At 44.7% G+C, this 22,312-nt stretch overlaps 1 protein-coding gene across 1 annotated transcript in view; it reads right to left on the minus strand.

Annotated features, from left to right (window-relative positions):
• The window catches only part of SOAT1 (sterol O-acyltransferase 1), a 190,181-nt gene that overhangs the window by 112,847 nt on the left and 55,022 nt on the right, over positions 1-22,312 (minus strand). Inside the window, exon 2 of the mRNA XM_078643762.1 lies at positions 3,078-3,214. Coding sequence (XP_078499888.1) covers positions 3,078-3,204 — 127 coding nt within the window. The 5' untranslated portion in view covers positions 3,205-3,214. The remainder of the gene's footprint in view (positions 1-3,077; positions 3,215-22,312) is intronic.

Raw genomic sequence — 22,312 nt, forward strand, 5'->3', positions numbered from 1 at the left:
TATTTTGTCTTCCCTCCATTTTCCTTTCCCTTCCTCTTCCCCTTCCCCACTTCGCCCCCCCCCCCCTTTTTTTTCCTTCCTGTGTCCCAGAGGTTACTATGACGGGCTGGTTTTGATGCATTGTTTTTCCGATCCCTCTGTTCTGGCTTGGTAGTGTCTTGGGTGGCGGGCATGTTACGAGGATAATGCTCAGGGGCTGATTGTGTCTCACGTATCCTGATTTTCTTGAATGCATTGTATTGTCCCCCCGATATTTTACCCCCATGCCCCCTTATTAATGTTGAGGTTGGTTTGGGATATCTGATGCCTCCGTATTGAAAGTGAGCCTGTCATATGTCTTCTCCGCATATTATAAAATTAAGCCTTATTTATTCCTGTGTTTTAGCCCTTTGGTTTCTGTATCTCTTCTCCCCTTCTGCGATTGTACGGCCTCTGCTTTGTATTGATTGATTATGTAATATTTGCCTGGTGACTCCTGATTATCTTGCACATTGCGGCCGGCCGGCTTGGTTGTAGGCCTCGACTTGTCTTTCCTTTTGATGTCAATAAAGGTTTTCAAAAAAAAAAAAAAAAAAAGATTAAATCAAAAAGGTAGAGAATAGACTTCAATAGCACGCCAAAGGGTTACTTGAAGACTAACTGGACCAGGGCAAATCCAAAGTTCAGGCAGACCGCAATGGAGGGCAGGTTGGATACAAGACCTACACAGGGTATGCTGAAAAAGTACCTTGGATCAGTAGCGTAGCAAAGGAGTAGGGGTGGTGAGTAGTGCGGTCTGACCCAGGCGCCTCCCTCGCTCTTTCATGAGTTTGTCGCAGGGGTGGCAAACGGAAAAAGCATCGCCAGCACCCCCCACCACCACCACGGGCTGCAAAGAGCCTAGCTACGCCACTGCCTTTGATGGCGCACGCAGCAGCATCTAAGGCTCGATGCGTTGGTTCTGATTCAGGCAGTCTGGTCGATGGGTCGTCATCAAGCCTCACAGTTGGGTCCTGCATCGGCATAAAGCCCCTTACAATACTGAGGCTGCGTCGAACCTCGCGGTTGGGTCCTGCATCATCAAGCCATGCAGAGATGTACTCCAATCGGCACTGAGTCAGTGTGGAAGGGCACTGTGTTAATTCCGATCAGCGTAAAGTCGTCACTGCATTGATTGATTTTGAAGCAAAACAGCTGTAGATTCCACTTACAATGCCCAAGACTAGATTGCCACCTCAGGCAGGGTAGGAATCACTGATGGCAGAGTTCAGCAGCAGAGTTGTATGAAGTCTTTGATGGCACTGACACTTCAGAAACAAGAGGCAAGCTAGCAAGCCCTTGGTGTCACTCTGGGTTTAAGTGAGATGGGTCCAGTCCATATCTTCAGCAGGGCAGAGATCAGCAGGGAAGCTCAGCAAAGTAGAAAGCAGTTCCTGCAGAGCAGCAGTCAGGCAAAGTGGCAATCTTTGTAGCAAAGCAATCTTTACTCCTGGCAGAGTTCTTCACAGGTCCAGTAGTGTACTGTCTTGGTAGGGTTAGAGCCCCAGTACTTGAACCTAAATGTGCTTTTGAAGTGGTGGTTACTTCAAAGCAGGCCCTTGAAGTGCATAGGTCCCCTTTCATTCCAGCTCGGTCTGCCAGGATATCTGTGGGGGATAATCAGCCATTTGTGTGGGACACAGGACACTGCCTATTCAGACATAAGTGTCACCTCCCCCTCCCTCTTCATGCCCTGGAAGAGCCATCAGAAAGTAGATGAATGCAGATGAGTTCTTAGTCAGAAGCCACCCTTCTGGTGTTCGTGGCTGTCTAAAGGGAATGCACAAAGTGAATGTCACCCACCCCAGATGTGTATTGGAGATAGGCTGCAAGGCACATAGAGCAGTGAGAGCAGAGAAATGTTCACTTTCTAAAAGTGGCACTTCTTACAGTAATGCTAAATCCAATATGTAACATGATGTAGCTACTCCTTTCTAATCGGGAATTACAGCTTATACTTTTTTTTAAGGAATTCCCAATGCTAGACTATGAGAGGAGTAGGTCCCACAGTAGAGAAAAACAAATGTAGCTGTTTGTCACAAACAGGACATGTAAAACTTAACAGTACATGTCCTGCCTTTTACTTACACCTTCCCTTAAGGCTACATAGGGCCTACCCCATAGGTGACATGTGTAATAAAAGGGGAGTTTAAAACTTGGCAAGTGGTTTTAAATTCCAAGTCTAAGTGGTAGTAAACTGCACACCCAAGTCTTGCAATGGCAGGCCTTAAACATGTTTCAAAGGCTACTTGTGTGGGTGGCACAACCAGTGCTGCAGGCCCCTGGTAGCATTTAGATTACAGGCCCTGGGAATATGCCATACTACTTTACAAGGGACTTACAAGTCAACTAAATTAGCCAATCATGTACTTTAGCACTGGTTAGCGGTGGTAAAGTGCTCAGAGACCGAAGGTCAACAATGAAAATACAGAAAAGAAGTAAGCATGCAAAAGGTTTGGGGGAAGATCACACTTAGGATGATAGGTCTATCAGCAATCTGTCATAAAAAGTTTATCTTCCACAAATGCACAGACTAATCTCCCAAAGAAAATGAGTTTCACTGGCCGCACATGCCACCAGCTTTCTACTGAAATACAGACCACTCTTCCTAGAAAATCTTGCACCACAAATTCCCCTCAATGAAGTTTTCGTTCCAAAAGTACACAAAGCTACGTCCTCTGGAAATCTTTCAAAAACCTAAACACACTGATTAGGGCCATTAAACCAACTTAAAAAAACCAGTAGCCTACAGAATAGTTCCTCCAGGGTCTCCCAGTAAAGCCGCAAATTAAATTTCACCCCAATAAAATCTCTGCCGGATTTCAAAACAGAAAACTTAAAAACACAGCACTATACCTTCAGATAATAATCCTTCCATCATAAACTCACAATGCATCGCACAGAAAAAACACCAACGCTACATCTTAAAATACAAAATACAACTGCTTTTTATGTGTCTCTGTTCTATTCTGGCAGCCTGTGAGCAAGAAGAGAAAAAATGGCTCTCAGACACCTTCACAACAGACGAGAGTTAATTGGAATTTAGCGTTGAGGCTCACCATTGCTCAGTCCCATTGACAATGAATCTCCATCTCCTTTTCGGAATCCCTCTTCTTGTTCTGGTGTTGCAGGTGCTTTGTGTGATAAGCGTCGACTTCTCAACGAGATGCCATCTTGGACTGCCATCGTGGGAAACCTGAAAAGGAGACAGAAATTAGCAGAATGAATATACTGGAAACAACTGTTCAAGCTCTGATCAGGAACAATTTGTCCAAAGACAAGATATGGAATCAGTCTAGTGCTCTTGCACAGCAGAGGCATGTGAGGAACACCAAGAAAGCTCTTGCTTCTTTTTGTGAAACGCGCCTAACCCAAAATGGCACCTGCAGAAGATCGTCGCCAGGGGACCAAAAACAATCACCCTAAGGGAGGACCCTTTAGCATCTACAGCCTAAAGGCTGCATAATTGTTTGAAATAGCAGCAACAGCTCAAGCCTCAAAGGAAGTCCCCGTTTAGCATCGCAAGCAACCAAGAGGGATACTAGAGGCGCCCCGCCTAATCCTATCATGGCGGCCGTCTCTCCCCCTGGCAGCTATAACGCAGAAATACTTAACCAGTGACCCAACTCACATTTCCACTTTTACAGTGAGGGTCTTTCTTTACCAGCCCGACTGTCCCTAAAATAGCCTCCATAAGTCTGCCCTTGTCCAAAGCACTCCTACTCCCCTTGTTGGGGATGGATCCAGCATTTATGCCCTGCAGTGTCTGAGACCCCTCTGAGAGAATCCACAGCGACAAGGGAGTCACACATAGCAGAGGACTGGGAAAGATCCCCTTACCTCTGGGAGCCTTCTCCTACCCAGCCGGACGTCAGACACTGTTTCTGCTGAGTTTCCTACCCCCTTCCCCACCTCTTCCCTCCTCCATTCTTCAAAGTGTGCCTGTGGCCAAAGCACTCCTCTCCCCTTGTTGGGGAGGGATCCAGCATTTATGCCCTGGAGTGTCTGAGACCCATCTGAGAGAGTCTACATCGACAAGGAAATCACACGTAAGGGAGGACTGGGAATGATCCCTTTACCGCTGGGAGCCGTCACCTACCCAGCCGGACGTCAGACACTGTTACTTCCTCGTCTCCACGCTATGTCTCATATCCCCTTCCCCACCTCTTCCCTCCTTCATTCTTTGTCTACCTTCCCTATTCCTTTCCTCTCCCCCCTGAATTTCTCACCCTACCTGCTTTGTTTATCCTTATACCTATGTACGCTTTTGTAACTCGTGTAACAACGCTACAGCAACTGATGTAGCTGTGTAACTATGTTCTGAAACAATGTTCTTACTCATGTAAAGTGCTCTGATACCTCAGATTCTAGCCAGCGCTATATAAAAAACTTTTCAAATAAAAGAAATAAATAAAGACCCAAATTAATTGATCCAAGAACGGTGAAGGGTAACATAAGTTTATAAATGACTGGCATTTAGAACACTGCAATCGGAGATTCAAATAGTATAGATCAGTGCTGTCTAATGTTGGTGCATTTGGGTCAAACCCATTACATGTTGTCTTGGTAACAACTGAATGCAAATTATTCCAATTTACATTCAATGTATTTACATTTATCTAATGTAGCTGTCATTATATTAGTGTCTTCGGGGACAAACATTGGACAACCCAAGTTTAGAAGGTCTGAAAAAGAACACATGGTCCACAGAGGTCACATTGTCAAAAAACAGGCAATTAACTACTGATGACCATATTAAAGCCCCCACCCCTAAATAATGATTTTGAAAACGTTACTCACACAAATTGAACGGTCTGTCCCCAAATATCTCCTTCAGGGTGTTCACACATCTGCCCATTTCACCACTTCTAGAGAACATGGAATTTTGTCTACTGCTCCTTCTCATTGAGAATCCCCCAACCAGACATTGGAATTATTAGCAGGGGCTGAAAATCTGCCATATAGTCTCCACATTCCTTTGGGGATCCAGAAGTTTTTAGCGGGGCTCAAATATGACCATTTTCATACTTCGATGGGGCAAATCCCATCTCAGTTGCCTTCACTTAACAGAACCAAGTTCTAAACATGGAGTCCAGAACTACTAGCCTCCTGCTTTGATTAATATGAGGTTCTCTCTCGCCAGCATAAAACTAAATAACATTTCAGAAATGGAGTCTAACTAGAGACACAGTTGTGGGATGGGCTAGCTAGCTTTGCAAGCAGAAGTAAAACGTTGAGACTCATATTTAGCCTGTTCCCATGAGCACTGATGGACCCTATGGGGATGAACTGGGGTTACAGATACCGGAAGATCAGAGAGGTTTGCTGGGAGTCACAAATGAAGAGCTGAGTAAGACAGGGTGACAGAGTAGACATGGGGATACAAGGAGACAGAGCAGAAAGTAGTCCGTCTTTGGGTTGGGCACACAGCAGGATTTCACAAGGAAGAAAGTTGTTCACAATGTTACATGGGTGAGGTTGAGATATTTACGTGTGAAAGGCTTGCACAACTGATTATACAGAAAGAGCCAAGGTTAAACAGATTCACGGAAGACACCAGCATATCACGGCTAAGGACATTATATTCATCACCTAGGCCTCCCTCTTACCGTTCAGACTGCTGTTGTGCTTCCATTTACCACTGCCCATGACAAGGAAGACATTTTTATACGAAAGTACTATCATAACTTTTTCCACTGTATCTGTTGAGCCAACTCCTCCTACATTAGGGTCCTACTATTCCAAAACCTGACCTACTTAATAAACTCTTTCTTTAGCTACCCCTAAATACAAAGTCTAACCTCTGGAAACAGCCCTCAACTTTGCAACCTTATATCATGCATCACAACCCATTCCCAAATCCTTTGTCATTAAGAAGGCTGCAAAGCAGAGCAATCTAAAATTCCCTAGCACTCATTTCCCAAATGTAGTCCGCCACACCTCTCGGTCTATGCTCCCACTCAGCTATGCAACTTGCTCCCTAACTTAACATGATATCACAACACCGAAAGTCCTTGGTGACAGGTTCAGATTACGTTATTTGCGGAGTCACACTCAACACAATGTTTTATTGGTGTGACTAAAACAGCAATATTACCAGTTAGTTTGTACACAGTTTATTTATATACACATAGGGCATCCAAGTTTTGCTAGTCCTATTTCTAATTGTATCCAGGTCTTATGTGGTCAAATAACAGATATACCCATCTGGAGTTTCCACTCAGTAAAATGCATATCTTTTTACTGGATTCAATTTTATTTTTGAATTTAATCTATGCATACTTAACAAATGTTTAGGCTGTGCCCAGTTGGGGCCCCAGACTGTGATCCGGTTAGAATACCTGGAATCTCGAGTAGTTTTTAGGCTTGGGTTGAGAGGGGAGGTATCAGCAAGATGTATAACTTACAAAATATACAGAATGGGCTTTGGGTCAGCCCCCTTTAACCACTAGATTATTTACACCTGTTGCTTTCAGTCACCTGCAGGAGTCATGGCATCTAATATCAGACATCGGGAGTACTTCCTCACCTCATGATAGGACGTAAAGAGCATAAGGCCCGACTCCACCTTGAGCAGGCAGAGACTCCTATTTCTCTATGTATGCAGAATCATCAACATGTGTGTTTTTAAACGCAGATGTCGTCTGTCCTTATCTTTCCAAGACCTGTGAAAATGTCAAGTCACAAAGACAATGGCATTGATAAGACACCTGATGCAAAATCATTCTGGAACAAGTGCCTCGTTATCTTTATTTCAAGGTCAGACAAGAACAATAGCCAAAACAGTGTAGTATGAATGTACTTATTTTTACCTTATTTGTTTATAAGAATGAGTCTTAAACTTTTATCTTGATGTAGCATAAGATTATGTAAAACATTCCCATGTCAGACAAGGTACAGTATCAAAGGCCCAACACTTGACCACCTGTCCGGAGAGGTCCTTCGTCTCAGATCATCACCCAAAATACTGCCAGGGTCATACTTTACTACCAGAGATCCTGATGATCGAGTCAAGTCTGAGAGAAGAGAAAATGGTGGAACAATTGTTTAACTTTCGCAGGGAGAAAGGCCTTCCGGAATGTTGACCACTACAATGCTTTGCTGTAAATAGGTATGCAGTGCGTGGATTTTAACTAAAACTCTTGATGCAAGTTATACTACTCCATGCTCTCATAAAGTAGCACATCCAAGGAGGTCTTAGGATGTTAGGTTTTTAGATAACATTTTAACTATAGTAGAAACGTTGATTTTATTTTTGTTGGCAACAATCACATGTGCTGTTCTTATGATATTTTGTGTGGTTATTTTAGATGTGCTAAGCAAAAGGTTGAGACTTGAAATAAAATGCTTTTCAGTAAAAGTCTTTTTCTTAGTGAAGTATGTGTATGGTATTAAGGAGAATTAAATAGGCTTGTTTCCAATCACCACGGCGTCCCTGCATAGATGTTTTGGGGTCTGTTAGTAACCCAAAACCATTGACACCACTTTAACTATATATTGGGTGGGGTTCTGCAGGGCTTCAAAATCGGTCTTTCATACTCTAGTGCTGGTAAAGTTGGGAACTAAGTTTACTCGGGTAGTGAGAAGCCAAATTTCTAAGTTTACGCAACAGGTATTTGCGTACCGTTTCGCTTCCTCTGGGACACTAACACTACACTGCATGAAGGACTAGTTGACATCTAAAAGTAAACTCGGGGTGTGGCCAAGATGGCTTTCTGTCTCTCCGTATCCGCAGATTTCAAGCCCAGCATAGCGCCCTTCTTGCCTGCTCTACTGAGTTCCTTCGACTGCCTGGGGGCATCCGCTATAGCCTTTTTGTACCTGCAGACCTCCATTAAAGCCTCCATTCGGCACATGGGACCGCGGCCTGAGAGCGTGGCCGCTCTGGTGGATAAGATGGCAGCCGCAGAGGAGAGGAGATTCCCTGCCCACGCCTGTAGCGGTCTGCCCAACGAATCTAGCAGCACAGAGACCTCGGCACAGCTCCCTGCTTGGATGGTGAACAGTCTCACCTTGAGTTCCTTCATTAGAGCTCCTGGTCGGCGCCTCATCGCTATTGCCACGGAGGAATGGGATGCCCCGATCAGCGGGGGTGGGGGTTGGACATCAGTAGATTTCACAACCCCCCCTCACTCACTGCTGGCAATTCCGGGGGAGGGGCTAGGCCCCTGGTGGCTTCCACACCTTGGAGCGGCCGGCCTGGGTCTCTCCCAGGGAGCGGCTGCACTGCGTGGGGTGAGGAGGCGGCCCTAACGTGCTATAAAACTGGGGTCTCACAAAGCGTATCTGCAACAGACTACAAACTTTTGTATTTGCACAGACAGAGTGCTCTCTAACCTTCTGCGCTGACTGGGGTGTGAAGCGGCGCCTGCTATCCTCCATTTTCCGCACAATGCCTAACTGGGAGTGGGTTCTCATCCACTTGTGACTGCATCTGGCAAGCTCCACAGGACGTCTTTTAGATCTACTGCCCCTTTGCTGCCCTCCATGGGTTTATATTCTTCAGGTCCCTGAAATTCGAGAACGCAGTTTGCTATATGAGGGCTCGGCCCCCTTGCTTGTGGGACAGTGGTTGATGGTCAGGCACTTTGCCTGGTGAAGCACATTTGCCCTACTGCTTCCTCCCTATACTGGTGCCACCACTGCTGTTATAGAGTTCTCGCACAGGAATCCATACCTTTTCTGATGTGTTCATTGTTTGGCTCTTAACGCATAGTTCTAGGGGAACAGCTGCTTATTGACTGCCACTTTGTACTCGGATACTGGAAACCTTAGGTAATCCCTGATGTGGCCTGGCACTTTGCTGGGGTGCATACCTGAATTAACAGTGTGGTTATTTGATTGCCCCATTTCGGGCCTTGATTTCCGCTGGATCCGCATCATGTCTACAGTCCGGTCCAAAAAAGATTGCTGTCTTAAGGAAACCCTCACAAAACCTGCTGGGGCTGCAAGCAATACTAAACCACTCGCACTGGATACAGATCACCTGTCGGAATCACATGACTTGGAGGGGCTGGTGGCAAAATCCTTCTGAGAAGCGCTCTTCACGTCTTTTCGCAATGACTTGCGTACGAAGAAGGCGGAACTCTCTGCAGAAAGCTTGCAGTGACCTGGAGAAAATTAGAAACAGGGTTTCCATCATGGGAAGACTGCGAATCCTGGTGTGACAAAGACTGAATTGTTGCAAAAAAAATTCTCTGCCTATAGGAACAGCACGTCAACCTACAGTCCTACGCTGAGGATTAGGAGAATCACTCCAGACGGAATAATAAACGTATCAGGGGCGTTCCGACCCAAGCAGGGGGAAGCGATCTCAGAGAATATGTGGAGCCCTTTTTTGACATCTCTTGGGAACCCTCTAAAGATATAGATCTAAAACGTGATCATGTTCATCGCTTGGGCCCACCAAAACCAGATTACGTCCCACCTGCTGACATTCGGACCTGTGACCACTATTTCCAAGTGAAAGAGCATTCTTCGCAGGGCTCGGGAATCCCACCCAATTCAGTGCAGAGGTGAAACACCTGTGCTATACCAGGACTTATCAGCCATAACACTTCAGAAATGTTGAACCATCTGCCCAGTCACTGCTCATTTGCACTAATGGAATACCATACTCCTGGGTTCACCACCCTTTCTGGATCATATTTTGTATCTGGGAAACTGCTCCAGCTGCGATTACTTAAGGAAGCTTTTAATATCCTTGGGATTCCAGACTCTGCATTGAAGGACCGCCATAATAGCCCTACAGAAAGTAAGGTACGGAGGAGATTCAGATGGCAAGGAAACAAAGGAACTTCTGCCGGAACAAAACCAGACCTTGCCACCAGGGCTAAAGAGACAAGCTGCGCTTACATTGTCTGCATCTCCTAAGCAGCCTGAAGAACCATGACATCTTGGAATCAACCTCATTATAGTATTGCCCCTCAGTCAGGGGGGATTCATGGTGGCAGGGATGGAGAGTGGACATAACATACAGATGGTACAGCCTTGTACTCCTTTACTCGCCAGACTGATTCTTCCTGAGGTTTGGGAATGTTTGTTTTCCTGCTTGGCTCATGTTTCCAAATTCATCTCCTCGTAAGACGGACTTCGGCTACCATTACTCTGTCATGCTATTTTGTAAGCTCAGTTCCTGCAGTTTTTTTCTTTTGCTTCTTCACACGCATTTCTTAGTATCCTCCCTCCCTAGCCTCTCCTTCTTGGGCACCCCCTGGCAAAGGTTGCTATTCGACACTTCTGCCTATCTTAGGGTCCCGGAGCAATATACAGCTCCTTCTCCTCGTATTCTCCATTCCAAGCCCTTCAGGATCTTAGTTTTATTGTCCGTGGCCTAAATCTATATGTCTCCTTCAGGAAACCCACTTACTTACCAAAGACTAACAGAATGCAACCTCACTGTTTTCCTGGTCAGCTTTGGTCTTCCAGCCCCTTTAAGAAGAATGGAGTCGTCATGCTCATTTCTCGGAGGTTCAGAGGTAAGGTCCTATCTACTGTCACAGAGATTAAAGGACACCTGCCTGCAGTCCGTCTTACACTGAAACGGCCGGTTGTGGAACTCAAAGCTATACATAAGCATATGGGGGCACCCAGAATTTAGAGGAAGCTAAAAAAACGAGGCTTTTCCTTAAACACCTTGACGGGGCAGAATACGCTTTGCTAAGCTTTAAACATAAATTCTATCTCGGTAATAATCCATGCGGGCACATGCTAGTCTACTGTTGTAGGAAGCTGGCTTAGTATATGGTGTACACTTATTTAAGTGAAGCACCTTGCACTAGTCCAGACAACCCTTATGTTGATTTTAGTGGTCTTAGACAACCATAGAACGCTCTCTAAGTGGTAGATGTGGAGAGTAGCCTTCAGGTTTAGTCCAGAAGGATGTCAAGCAGCTTTTTTACCAGACCTTATCATGTAGTGTACGTTACATGAAAAAGAAGCACAGTGTATTTATAAAAAATATATTTTTACTATACAACACACACTAACACATTGGTATATCTCCTATACGGAGATATCATCGCAAATACACACAATACTTCAATTGTAAACAGGTAAGTAGGCACAATACACACTGGTCTCCAGGGATAGACCAAACCATATACTAAGAAAGTGGAATGCAAACTGCGACTGAAGTCGGGACTTGGACCAGGAGACTCTGAAGAACTAGGGACCCAAGGAACCACCCAAAGTAAGTACCCCACGGAGGCTGTGTGAAGAGTGGAAAGACAGCCACGTACTCAATAGTAGTCAATGGGAAAGTCACGGTTTCAGTTTTAAAAGAAGAAGGACCCTTCCCAGTGGACCATGAACAAACCTCATGGAAGACTGAAGGTTGGAGAGTCACCCCACCCAGTGATTCCCCAGGAATCAGGACACCTACACCAGGGAAGCTGGGTGCATAGGTGCGAAGTGACTTCGGAAACCATCGTAGAGCACAATGGAGGACTTCGAAGAAGATGCTGCTGGACAAGACTGCAAGAGTCCGGTGGAATCAGAGAGTTGATTCTTGAAGAGAAGAACCTGCAAGCAGAGGGTCAGAGTCTATGCCACTCAGAGGTGACCAGGAGGCACGGAAGAGCAATGACCACTGATAACCGAAGATGAAGGAGTGATGACAATGACCATGTCACTGCAGGTGCGAGGATCAGGAGACTCTGAAAGATCAGGAGCCGTTCACAAGCTGTCCCACGTCGGAAGTCGAGAACCAGGGGGGGGAGGGAGTTGCAGAACTACCACCTGTATTGCTGAGCTTTTCAAAGTCCGCTGGACGACAGTAGCAGCAGACCGGTCAGCTTTGTTGCGGTGCCTGCAGATGCAGGGGAGGGACTCCTTCACTCCAAGGGAGTTCTTGATGCCCACAGGTCTGTTGAAGATCCTGGAAGGAGCACAGATGACAAAGAAAACTTGCAGAACAGTGAGACCAGGAGCAAAAGGAGTCTTTTGTGATGCAGTCTCTGTTCCAGGCGAAGTCCAGTGAAGTCCAAGTATCCAGAAGCTCGAAGAGTGACATGGTTTCAGTCTTAAGTCTTGCCCTAGGACGAATCTGAAGAGCCACCCCCAGGGAAAGGGTTGGGACGATTCAAGGATCCCTTCCAGAGGGGCTGGACAGAGGGGAGGATACTCCCATGTCCTTTGTCCAGTTTCGCACCAGAGCGGGAGCCAATGGCTCCCTGAACGGTCTCAAAATGGAATATGCAAGGAGCGTGCCAAATGTGCCCTTCAAAGCAGTCGGTTGATGCTGGCAAGCGCCCCCACCCCAGCCCAATACACTAAGTCCAGTCGAGGAGGTGGTCATATCTTCCTGTGGCAAGAAACCTATTGTTCTGCCTTTCTCTACTCTAGCTCAGCAGCAGGAGGGCCAGAAACGTGTCTGGTCGGCAGCAGCACCAGCTTGCTGTTAGACCCTAAAAGGCGGTACTGGTAATCCAGAGGGGCAATAAGGGACCCCCGCCCCCCCCCCCCCCCAGAACATGGGATCCTACATCTAACCCTGGAATCAGTGTTGGGTAGGATTCCAACATGTTTGATACCAAACATGACCGGTTTCAGTGTAGCCAATATATTGCTAGACATCTCGTATTTGACTTGATGTCCACTATATGTATTAAATGCCTGACCACACTTACAAAGCCTGGGTGGAGGGCCTCAATCTCACGGCAGTGGTAGTAGCAGCGAGCTGGGAGACACGGGCACACCAGGTGGTGCTGTTGCGGCATGGGGAGCGACAGACCTGCCTGGAACAGGGTCAAGGGTCACCACTGTAGACGGTTGGCTCTGGCATTGGGGGCAGCACAGCAGGTAACCTTAGCACTTTGGGGGACGGAGAAGATCCCTGATGATGTCTCCTTGTTACACAGGCTGTGGTTTATATTGGGCAGGGAACGGTTGTCTATGGCTGTCGACTCCCAGGGCACCTCTTATATGGATATGTGGGCCCCATTTATCCAGAAATCTCTCTTCTGAATTCCTTGACCTGACATGCCCGATCTAATTACAGATGCTTCGATTGATCCCTCATGAAACAAGTTGCAGACTAGGTCCCTATCTCTCATGTAATCTTTCTCCTTTGTCTATCACGTGAGCCCAGACCAAATTTCTGTTCATGTGCGTGTTGTGCAGAGGAGCAGGGGGGGGGACGAGGATGGCCGTTAGGGATCTTTATTTTTTCTTTAGGTTATAAAATTACCAGTACGGGGGCGTGGCTTACGCGCCGCTGAGAGACGACGGATCTCCCGTAAGCTCCGTAGAGCGCCGGGCGTCTTCTTGTCATGGATCCCTCAAAACCGCCGATGGATACCTGATTTTAAGAGGTATATGTGGCGGAATATGGGCTCCAGCTACTGCTAGCGTTTTCGGCGCCGTTTGGGCCGTTTTCAAGCAGTAACAAACTCCGGCGTTATCTCCTCATCAACGAACGCGGGCCATTTTGAGCCGCTGTGCCCGTGTTCCTTCATCAGCCTTCCAGCTCTCTTCAACTGTCGGCGCTATTCCCTCCAGCATTCCAGTAAGGTGGCGATTTCCATTTTTCATGATTCTACAAAAGGTATGATAATGAGCACACCTTCCAGCATGCCTCGATAATGACTCGTCTCCTCAGCACTTCATACTTTGAGGCTTTGGCGGCCATTTTAGGATGAGGAATAGAACTGTATTTTTCTTTGCGCAATCTGCGGCATGACTGCAATTCTCCGCCAGGAATCTCTTCACCTTGCTACTTTCTCCCATTTCTACTCCTCTTCATGCTATTATCGCTGATTCAGAGCTCCCTGCCTTTCATGAGTGGGATTTAGTCCGGTGCACAGCGGTTCTTGGTGTTTTACCCAAGGAGTGATCTGCAGCTACCTATATACTCTTGTACCCTCATTGTGTGCTCTTCAATCTCCTGTTTTTGTGCTCATCTCTCTGCGATTTCTGCTAGTCTCGCATCCTTCGCCTCAGTGGGCTCCATATTCATCTGGAATTTGTCGTTTCCTCCTGGTGCCATAATGTCTCAGGATGCGGGTAATGTTAAATCGTCTCTCACAGGCACCAAACCTAGGACCCCCCCTCTCCTATTCACTCATCTCCGAATCCCATTTTGGATTCCATCTTGGAGGAGGTTCGGGGTCTACAACCTTTTAGGTCTGCTACTAACGAGAAGCTTCAACAGATAGAGGAGAGATGGGTCACTATGGAAGGTAAAGTCCTTAATCTTGAACAACGTGTCAGTGACATTCAGGATATCTCATTCAAAATCCCCCAACTGGAAAAAGAGATTCAATTGCTCAAGCTACACACAGAGGACCTTGAAAATCGTAATAGAAGAAACAACCTTCGCATTTATGGTGTTCCAGAGAATGTTGAGGGTTCGGATGTGCTGTCCTTTGTCCGAAAGTTCTTGTATGAACTTTTGGACCTCCAGCCTACGTCCAATCCTCTCAATATCCAGCGTGCTCACCGCTTAGGTCGCCTCACCTCCAACGCTTCCAAGCCTCGCGTCCTCATCTTTTTATTTCTTGAGTTTACTGAGCTAATGAATGTCCTCAAAGCTGCCAGACTTAAGCGTCGTCTCATATGGTCAGGGCATAATATTTTTATTTCACAGGACCTTTCTAACGCAACTAATGCCCGCCGTAAGGAGTTTTTGAATCTTCGCCCTCAAATGCGACAGCTCAATATCCAATATGGTATCCTCCATCTGGGTCTGTGCAAGATCACGCATAATGGCCATACTAGATTATTTGATGACCCTCAGAAACTCCACGCTTATCTTCAATCTGTCTCTGCATCTGATATGGACACTAATGTTTGATATTATCTTTTGCATACTTGAAACGGTTTTAGTTCTCGGATTGCTCTAGCTATGTTATGATTTTGTTTTTGTATCATCTCCTATCTTGAGGATTCATGGTTTCTTTTTCCTTTTTTTTTGCCAGTCTCTGCTCTGCTGGTGCTCGGTGAGATCCTATCCTCACTGGCGTCTCCTACCCCCGATGTCTTGGTTACATCTTTCTTCTCAGACCAGGCTCTTTTGCCTTGATCTGTTTTCTTATCTATTTCCTGCTTTTCTCCTCTTTTTCTCTTCTTTCTTACTTCCCCTCTTTGAACCTGCTTCCTACTTCTTTTTCACTTATTGCTCACTCTGTTCTTCCTTCTCTTTTTTATTATTCATAATGCTGCCTGTGTCGGAATTTGCTTGTCTTGCTTATGACGTTTTTCCAGATGATTTACCCTTTTGTAACATTTTTGCTTGCTGTGTTTTCCTTTGTAGTTTCCTTCCTGAAGTGTCTTCCCTTCACATGTTTTCCATCCCTCCAATCCTCCATTATGTGTAATCTTGTCTCGTGGAACGTCCGTGACGTTTTTCCTGCTGATTTACCCTTTTGTAACATTTTTGCTTGCTGTGTTTTCCTTTGTAGTTTCCTTCCTGAAGTGTCTTCCCTTCACATGTTTTCCATCCCTCCAATCCTCCATTATGTGTAATCTTGTCTCATGGAACGTCCGTGGTCTTGGAAACCCTCTCAAACGTCAAAAGGTATTGTCACATTTATCTAAACTTCAATCTCAAATTGTGTTTCTCCAAGAGACACATTGTTCTGATGTGGAGTCATTAAAACGCATTTGGGTGGGTCAAGTTGTCTTTTCCCCTGCTGCTAACAAAAAAGGTGGTGTCGCTATATTATTCCACAAAGCCTTGTCAGTACAAATTGCATCTACTGAACATGATGATGACGGACGATGGGTAATGGCTAAGATTGTAGTCCAGAACAAGACGCTAGTTCTCTTGAATATTTATGGCCCTGTTCGTTCAGATCCCAAATTTTGGTCGGATATTAAAATTCTCCTATCCTCCATCGATTGCCCTAATATTGTTGTGGCTGGGGATTTTAACCAATGGTTGGACCCTTACTCTGATAGATTATCTAAGTGTAAATTTCAACCTGACAAAACTCACAAATCATTCCAATCGGCCATTGCCTCTCGTCCATTTTATGATGTGTGGAAACTGTGCAATCCTGACTCTTTTGAATATACTTTTTTCTCAAATATGCATCATACTAGATCTAGAATCGATTACATTTTAGTTAGTAAATCCCTGCTTCCCTCCATTCAGAAATCGGAAATTGGTTCTATTTTTTTGTCAGATCACGCCCCTGTTTATGCTACACTTGATTTCTCCCTCACATCCTTGAAATTTAGTCGATGGAAATTTAACACTTACCTATTATCTGACCCAGTTTTTATCAAAAATGTCACCACCTTTATTAATGAATTTTTCCAATTTAATGTTCCCTCGGATACATCTATTCCTAATACATGGGATGCTTTGAAGGCTGCTTTGCGTGCCTTTGTAATATCCTTTGTCTCTAAGAAGAAAAAAGCTGCTAAAGCTACTTATGAGGTTCAATTGCAAAATATCAAACGACTTGAACACACTTACTTCACTTCCAAAGACTCTAATGCCCTTCATGACCTCATTGCAGCTAAAACTGCACTAAATAAATTAGCAACTGTTGAGGCCTGTAATGTTCTACTTAAAATCAAATCTAAATACCATGGTGGTCAAAACAAAGCAGGCAAGATGTTAGCTAATTATTTGAAAATTAAGTACGAACGCAAAACCATTGGTCCCATTCTTAACTAATCTACCAACAAATTAGTGTCATCTGATGAAGATATTGCGGATGTCTTTCAAAACTATTATCAGTCTCTTTACTCAGATGACACTTGTCCATCTACTCAAAACCTTGACTCTTTTTTTTCTAGTCTTTCACCTCCTCCTACCCTCCCTGATGATTTTGCTAATTTAGAGAAGGATATTACCCTCCAAGAAGTAATTACTGCCATTCATTCTTTGAAAAAAATCTAAAGCACCCGGTCCTGATGGCCTCCCTATTGAATTTTATTCTACTTTCCACTCGATTTTTGCCCCTAAACTCCTACAACTTTTCAATTCTTTTATTGCTGAAGCCAAAGCTTCTGGATCCTTTATGGACGCATTAATTATTATTATCCCCAAACCAGATAAGGACCATTCTTATTGCAAAAATGTCCGCCCTATATCTTTAATTAAGATTGTAAAATTTTTGCCAAGATTCTTGCTGTTCGCCTTGATAACATTATTCCCCTTTTGATTAAAACTGATCAGGTTGGCTTTGTAAAGGGCAGGCTAGCATCTGATAATGCACGTATGTTTGCTAATATTATTTCCCTTAATAAGAAATGTAAAGACCCCCTTGCTGCTCTCTCTCTGGATGCAGAAAAGGCATTTGATCGAATTAATTGGCAATTTATGTTTCGGACCCTTCAATGGTTTGGTTTTGGACCCTCATTTATCTCCTTTATTAAATTATATCCCTATCCCCGTGCCAGTATCTTTATCAATAATCAGTTTTCTAAATACTTTTCTTTATATCTCGTGGTACAAGGCAAGGTTGCCCCCTCTCTCCCTTATTATTTATTTTATGCCTTGAACCATTTTTAGAACGTATTCGCAATAATCCCCAAATTTTCCTCTGTCGGCACAAAAAGTTCTGCTTATGCGGACGATATCTTAGTTTATATGTCCAATCCTGTTGATTCATTGCCACATTTTATGAATGAAGTTCAACTCTACTCCTCTATCTCTGGCTATAAACTTAATTTATCTAAAACTGAGGTCCTACCCTTAAACTCGGTTTGCTCCCAATTTATGTTCTCCGATACTGAATTTACCTGGTGCCCTTCCAAAATTAAATACTTGGGTATTTGGTTTTCATCCACCCTAACAGATACCCTCAAATTCACCTTTAATAAATTTGATCACAAAACTTCAATCTCTTCTCCTTCTATGGTCCCCACTTTTTCTTTCTTGGTGGGGCAGATTGGACACTATTAAAATGATGATTACTCCTCATGTATTGTATACTGTGTCTATGCTTCCAATTAAAATCCCCAATGTGTATTTTTCCCGAATAAACTCTTTATGTACAAAATTCCTTTGGAATAATAAACACCCTCGTATTGCTCTGCTTAAACTTACTCGTCCTGAAGGTGGTGTCAGATTTCCTAATTTTAAAGCTTATCATCAGCTTTTCTGATCAAACAATCGTTTTCACTAGCTTATGATTTTTTAACCATGCCGGTCCCTAGATGGGTTCTCTTTGAACGCTCACTTTTAAAGGGTTTCCCTTTTAAACATGTTGCTTTTATGTCCAATTGCTCCTTTTTATCCCAATATCCCATTTTGAAATATTCACAGACTCATCTCAAATACCTTTTCTAAAGATGCAACTCCCTTGCAATGTTTTTTATCCTCCATTATTTGGTATAATAAATTTCTTAAATACAAAGGTAAATCGTTTTATTACAAATATTGGAAGGAAAAGAATATATCTTTTGTTTATCAATTCCTCAATTAATTTCACTATTATTCCCTTCCAAGATTTTCAACTCCGTTATCAAATTCCTGACACTCTTTTTAGTGAATATACTATCATTACTACAGCTATCCAATCTCATTTAGCTACATTCTCCCTTCCAACTGACTTCCCCTCCATCACACCTTCCACTTCGTTATATCCTTTATTCTCTACCCACAGACCTATGGCTGCTCTTGTTTATACCATATTGTTATCTACTGTTCAAATGCGTTCCAAATCTAATGTTGAAGTTCTTTGGGAAACTGATTTATCTGTTTCTTTTCCTATTATTTTGTGGGAATAACTTTGGTCTAAGCTATTTAAAGTTTCTGCAGCTGCGCGTATAACTCAATCCTTATATTTTATATATCAGAGCGATTATTACTCCTGTCCGCATTAGTAAATTTTCTCCTCTTTCCTCTCCCCTATGTTGGTCTTGCTCTAAAGCTACAGGAACACTAATGCATTTATTATATGAATGCACTGCTGTTTCTTCCTTTTGGAATTCAGTTTGGAAGATTTGCATGTCAATTTTCAAGTTTAATACTGCTATATCATTTATACATGTTTTTCTAGGATCCTTATCGTCTGCAATGGATATAGCTACTACTGATTCTAAGCTGTTTGACATTTTTATTGCTCTAGCTTTTAAGGTCATTTTATCGTCATGGAAAGACAATTCTAAATTACCATTGACCATGTGGTGGAACTTTATCTGTGATGAGCATAGGATTGCCTCCGTCTCCTCCTTCTCCATCCCTCAAAAAATTCAATCTGATCTTTTATGGCTTCCCTTTACTTCTTATCTTTCCTCTGCTACTCCTGCTAGATGAGTTATATTCGCTTCTCTATTTTCTTTTCTTTCTTCTTCCTTCTTCTTTTCTTCTTTTCTTTCTTCCTTTCTTCTATCCTTCTTCCCCCTATCTATTCCCCTGCCCATCCCTTTTTGATATACTTGATAGTTTCATACTATACTATGCCTGATTGTTTTTTCCTATTCATGATGATAACCAAGGGCCGGCGGGGGGCGCGGGAGAGGCGGCATTGGGAGCAGGAGGTAAAGGAGGGGGCGGCAGGATCCCATATGGCCTATCATTGAACAGGGCAGGAGCAGTCCAGATCGCAGCACCATGGTTTCAGAGGCGACCCTCCCTCAGGGCAATCAGTGAAGGCGTCAGCTGAGGGACCCACCGACGGCAGGGACATCGGGGATGCGGAGAAAGAAAAGAAAAAAAAACTACGCACTGACCAACTCGGCGGCCGCAGGGTCGGCGGGGAGCGCAAGGGAGGCAGGCTCGCTAGGGGAGGAACGGGAAAGGAGGTAGGCGACCAGGGGGCCACAAATATCAACAGGGCGAGATCTAGGAGGCATCAGGTCCCAAAACTCTGACAGCAGCATGTGACAACGGGAAGCATCTTCCAACCAGGCCGCTACCGCAGGGGCAGGCCGGGCGGCCCCAGCACATAGCCACTCTGCGCCTGGCCAGTACCAGGAGCATCGAAATCAGACGGCGCGACGCATCAAGGCGCGGTTTAAAGGTAACGGTAACGGGGTTGACTTTATCGTAGAGGGATTCTTGGCTCCACACCTACATACGTGCTAGGTACATCTAGGTACGGCTGCATCGTAGGAGTACGCATTATTACTGTCATGTATTTTAATACCAGTCTGTATTCATTGTTTAGCACTATGGTAGAGATCTACCATCCTTTTACTCTGTTGGTCCTTATAATCAATTACATCTGTTTCTGTCTTATGATTGTCTCCACACATCTATTTTACAATAGAATGACGCTGGATCAATAAATGCTTATTGAAAATGTCCCCACCGTTTATTCTGTGTATCTCTCCGAGACAAAGTGAACACGAGTGACTGATCAAAAAGTACTGTACAGTTTCCACGATCCCTGCTGGGACAGAGTTGTCATGTTCGATAGTTGCCAAGAACTATTCTCTCCTTGGTAAGAGGAGTTTACAGTGGCACTGTGAGCTGGCTGGTATACAGGCTAACATACCCGGTGGGGGTGTCTAGAATCATTCTGGACACCAATCCCACAATCTATGTTGTCTAAACACACAACTCCTATATAGGTTTATAGGAACTACATGACACTACACGGTTGGTGATAGACAGTCCATTGGATAACATGGGACCTGGACACAGGCAGACCCAGGTTACTAGCTCCTTACCTAAATAGGTCAAGTTTGTTGTCAAGTAACGTGCCTCCATCCCCTTGACACAAACCTGGTGTCAAGGTAAGGCTGGCATGCACCCAGGTGGCTACCGTGTGGTTGCCGACCTGGTTACCCTAGCTGACGTGGTTTGGCTGGCAGGCCTGGGTTTTCCCCACCCCAGCTGGCGCCAAGACAGGCTTCTGAACTCCTGTCAGGGAGTGAGAGCACTCCCAGGAGTCAGAAAAAGGTTTGGACAGGAAGCAGGTCACGCCTCCCTCCTCCTAAGTGGGCTACTGAACTGACCTCAGAGCAGTGAGCCTCAACAGATGCATTGCCTCCGAAATGCATCTGGGCTGCCCCCCTGAGAACACAGCCCTCCCCTTGCCCCAGAAGCGCTTGGACCCAGGCAAGGTGGGAAATTTGGTATGCAGCCTAATCTGTACACTTTAAGTTGATTTCAGCTATCATTAAGAGGGCAGAAATAGTGGGCTCTGGATAGGAAAGATGACCTATACCACCGGGGTGATTAGCTGTAAAGGACTAGCTGCCCTTTGGCTACTAGCTCACAGACCCCTAACTCTCCTAAATCTAGGATTTAACAGACCCCCCTGGCCTAGACACCAGCAACTCAATTCCTAAACAACTTACTTTAACCCCTTCGTTGCTTCCGACGGCCAACGGCTGTCGCGTGCACTACCTCCGTAGTGTTGAGCATGTCCGTTGGCTGTCCACAGCACTAAACCGCTGCACCGCGGCGGCATTGCCGCCGTGGTTAAAGAAGGACTATATAGAGCTCCGTGTCACAACAACTGGACTTTGCCCACCAGCACAAACTAAAATAGGGATATTTTCTCCCTGATGCAACAGTCTTGGAACTGAGGGAATGACCCTCGTCCCTGGCTAAAACAGGACACTCCTGAAGAGAGGGACCCTGGTGGAAGCCAGAATCCTGGATTGGTTGGACCAGTCCCTTGCAAAATACAGGCAAAATAACACTTAGTACCCAAAGAATAACTGCCAATTGGGCCCTATGAGCGATCACCCCAAAGTTAAATGGTGTAGTGCATTCTGGAAGTTGTAGGCTGGCTTTCACCAAATTTTCAAGCCACAAATGCACTCCCCTGTACCTCCACACGTCGAAGTTCCTTTAAGTTACTTTTACCGCTACCAGGGCTTGTTGGTCCACAATCCGGTAACCAACCCCTTAACTTGACGCTACATTAAGAGGGCATTTCACAACACCTGCGACCGACGACGGCAACAAAGCTGTTCTTGTGATTTTGCATCCCTTTTCTGGCAGTACAGTCTCTGTGGGAAAAGCAGATTTTCAGAGGACCACCACTGCACCCAGGCTCTACGGGCCAGGTATAACGGACTGTTGTGGCCTGATCCTCTACCCTGCAAAAGGTAGAAAGCAAATCGACCTCTAAGTGTCAGTCTGTCACTGTTAATTTTGCCATTGATTGCAATGTTAAATGACAGCTGTATTTAATACACTTATTTTCCATTGCTTTGACAATCTATAACTCTGTATGCTAAAAAGTTAATTTTGGTGTCTAACATTATATAACAAGCATTTGCAATGCAATAGGTCTCGCATTTGTGAGAGTTTAAGCTACTGGCATTGTATATGCCTGTTCTGATAATTAACTCATAAATAAAAGGCACTGTCAATTACAATGCCAATAGCACACACTTTTGTAACTACAAGACATATTTGATTTCAAAGAAGCAG

The sequence above is a fragment of the Lissotriton helveticus genome, chromosome 1_1, assembly GCF_964261635.1.
Source record: "Lissotriton helveticus chromosome 1_1, aLisHel1.1, whole genome shotgun sequence".
NCBI classification, from domain to species: Eukaryota; Metazoa; Chordata; class Amphibia; order Caudata; family Salamandridae; genus Lissotriton; species Lissotriton helveticus.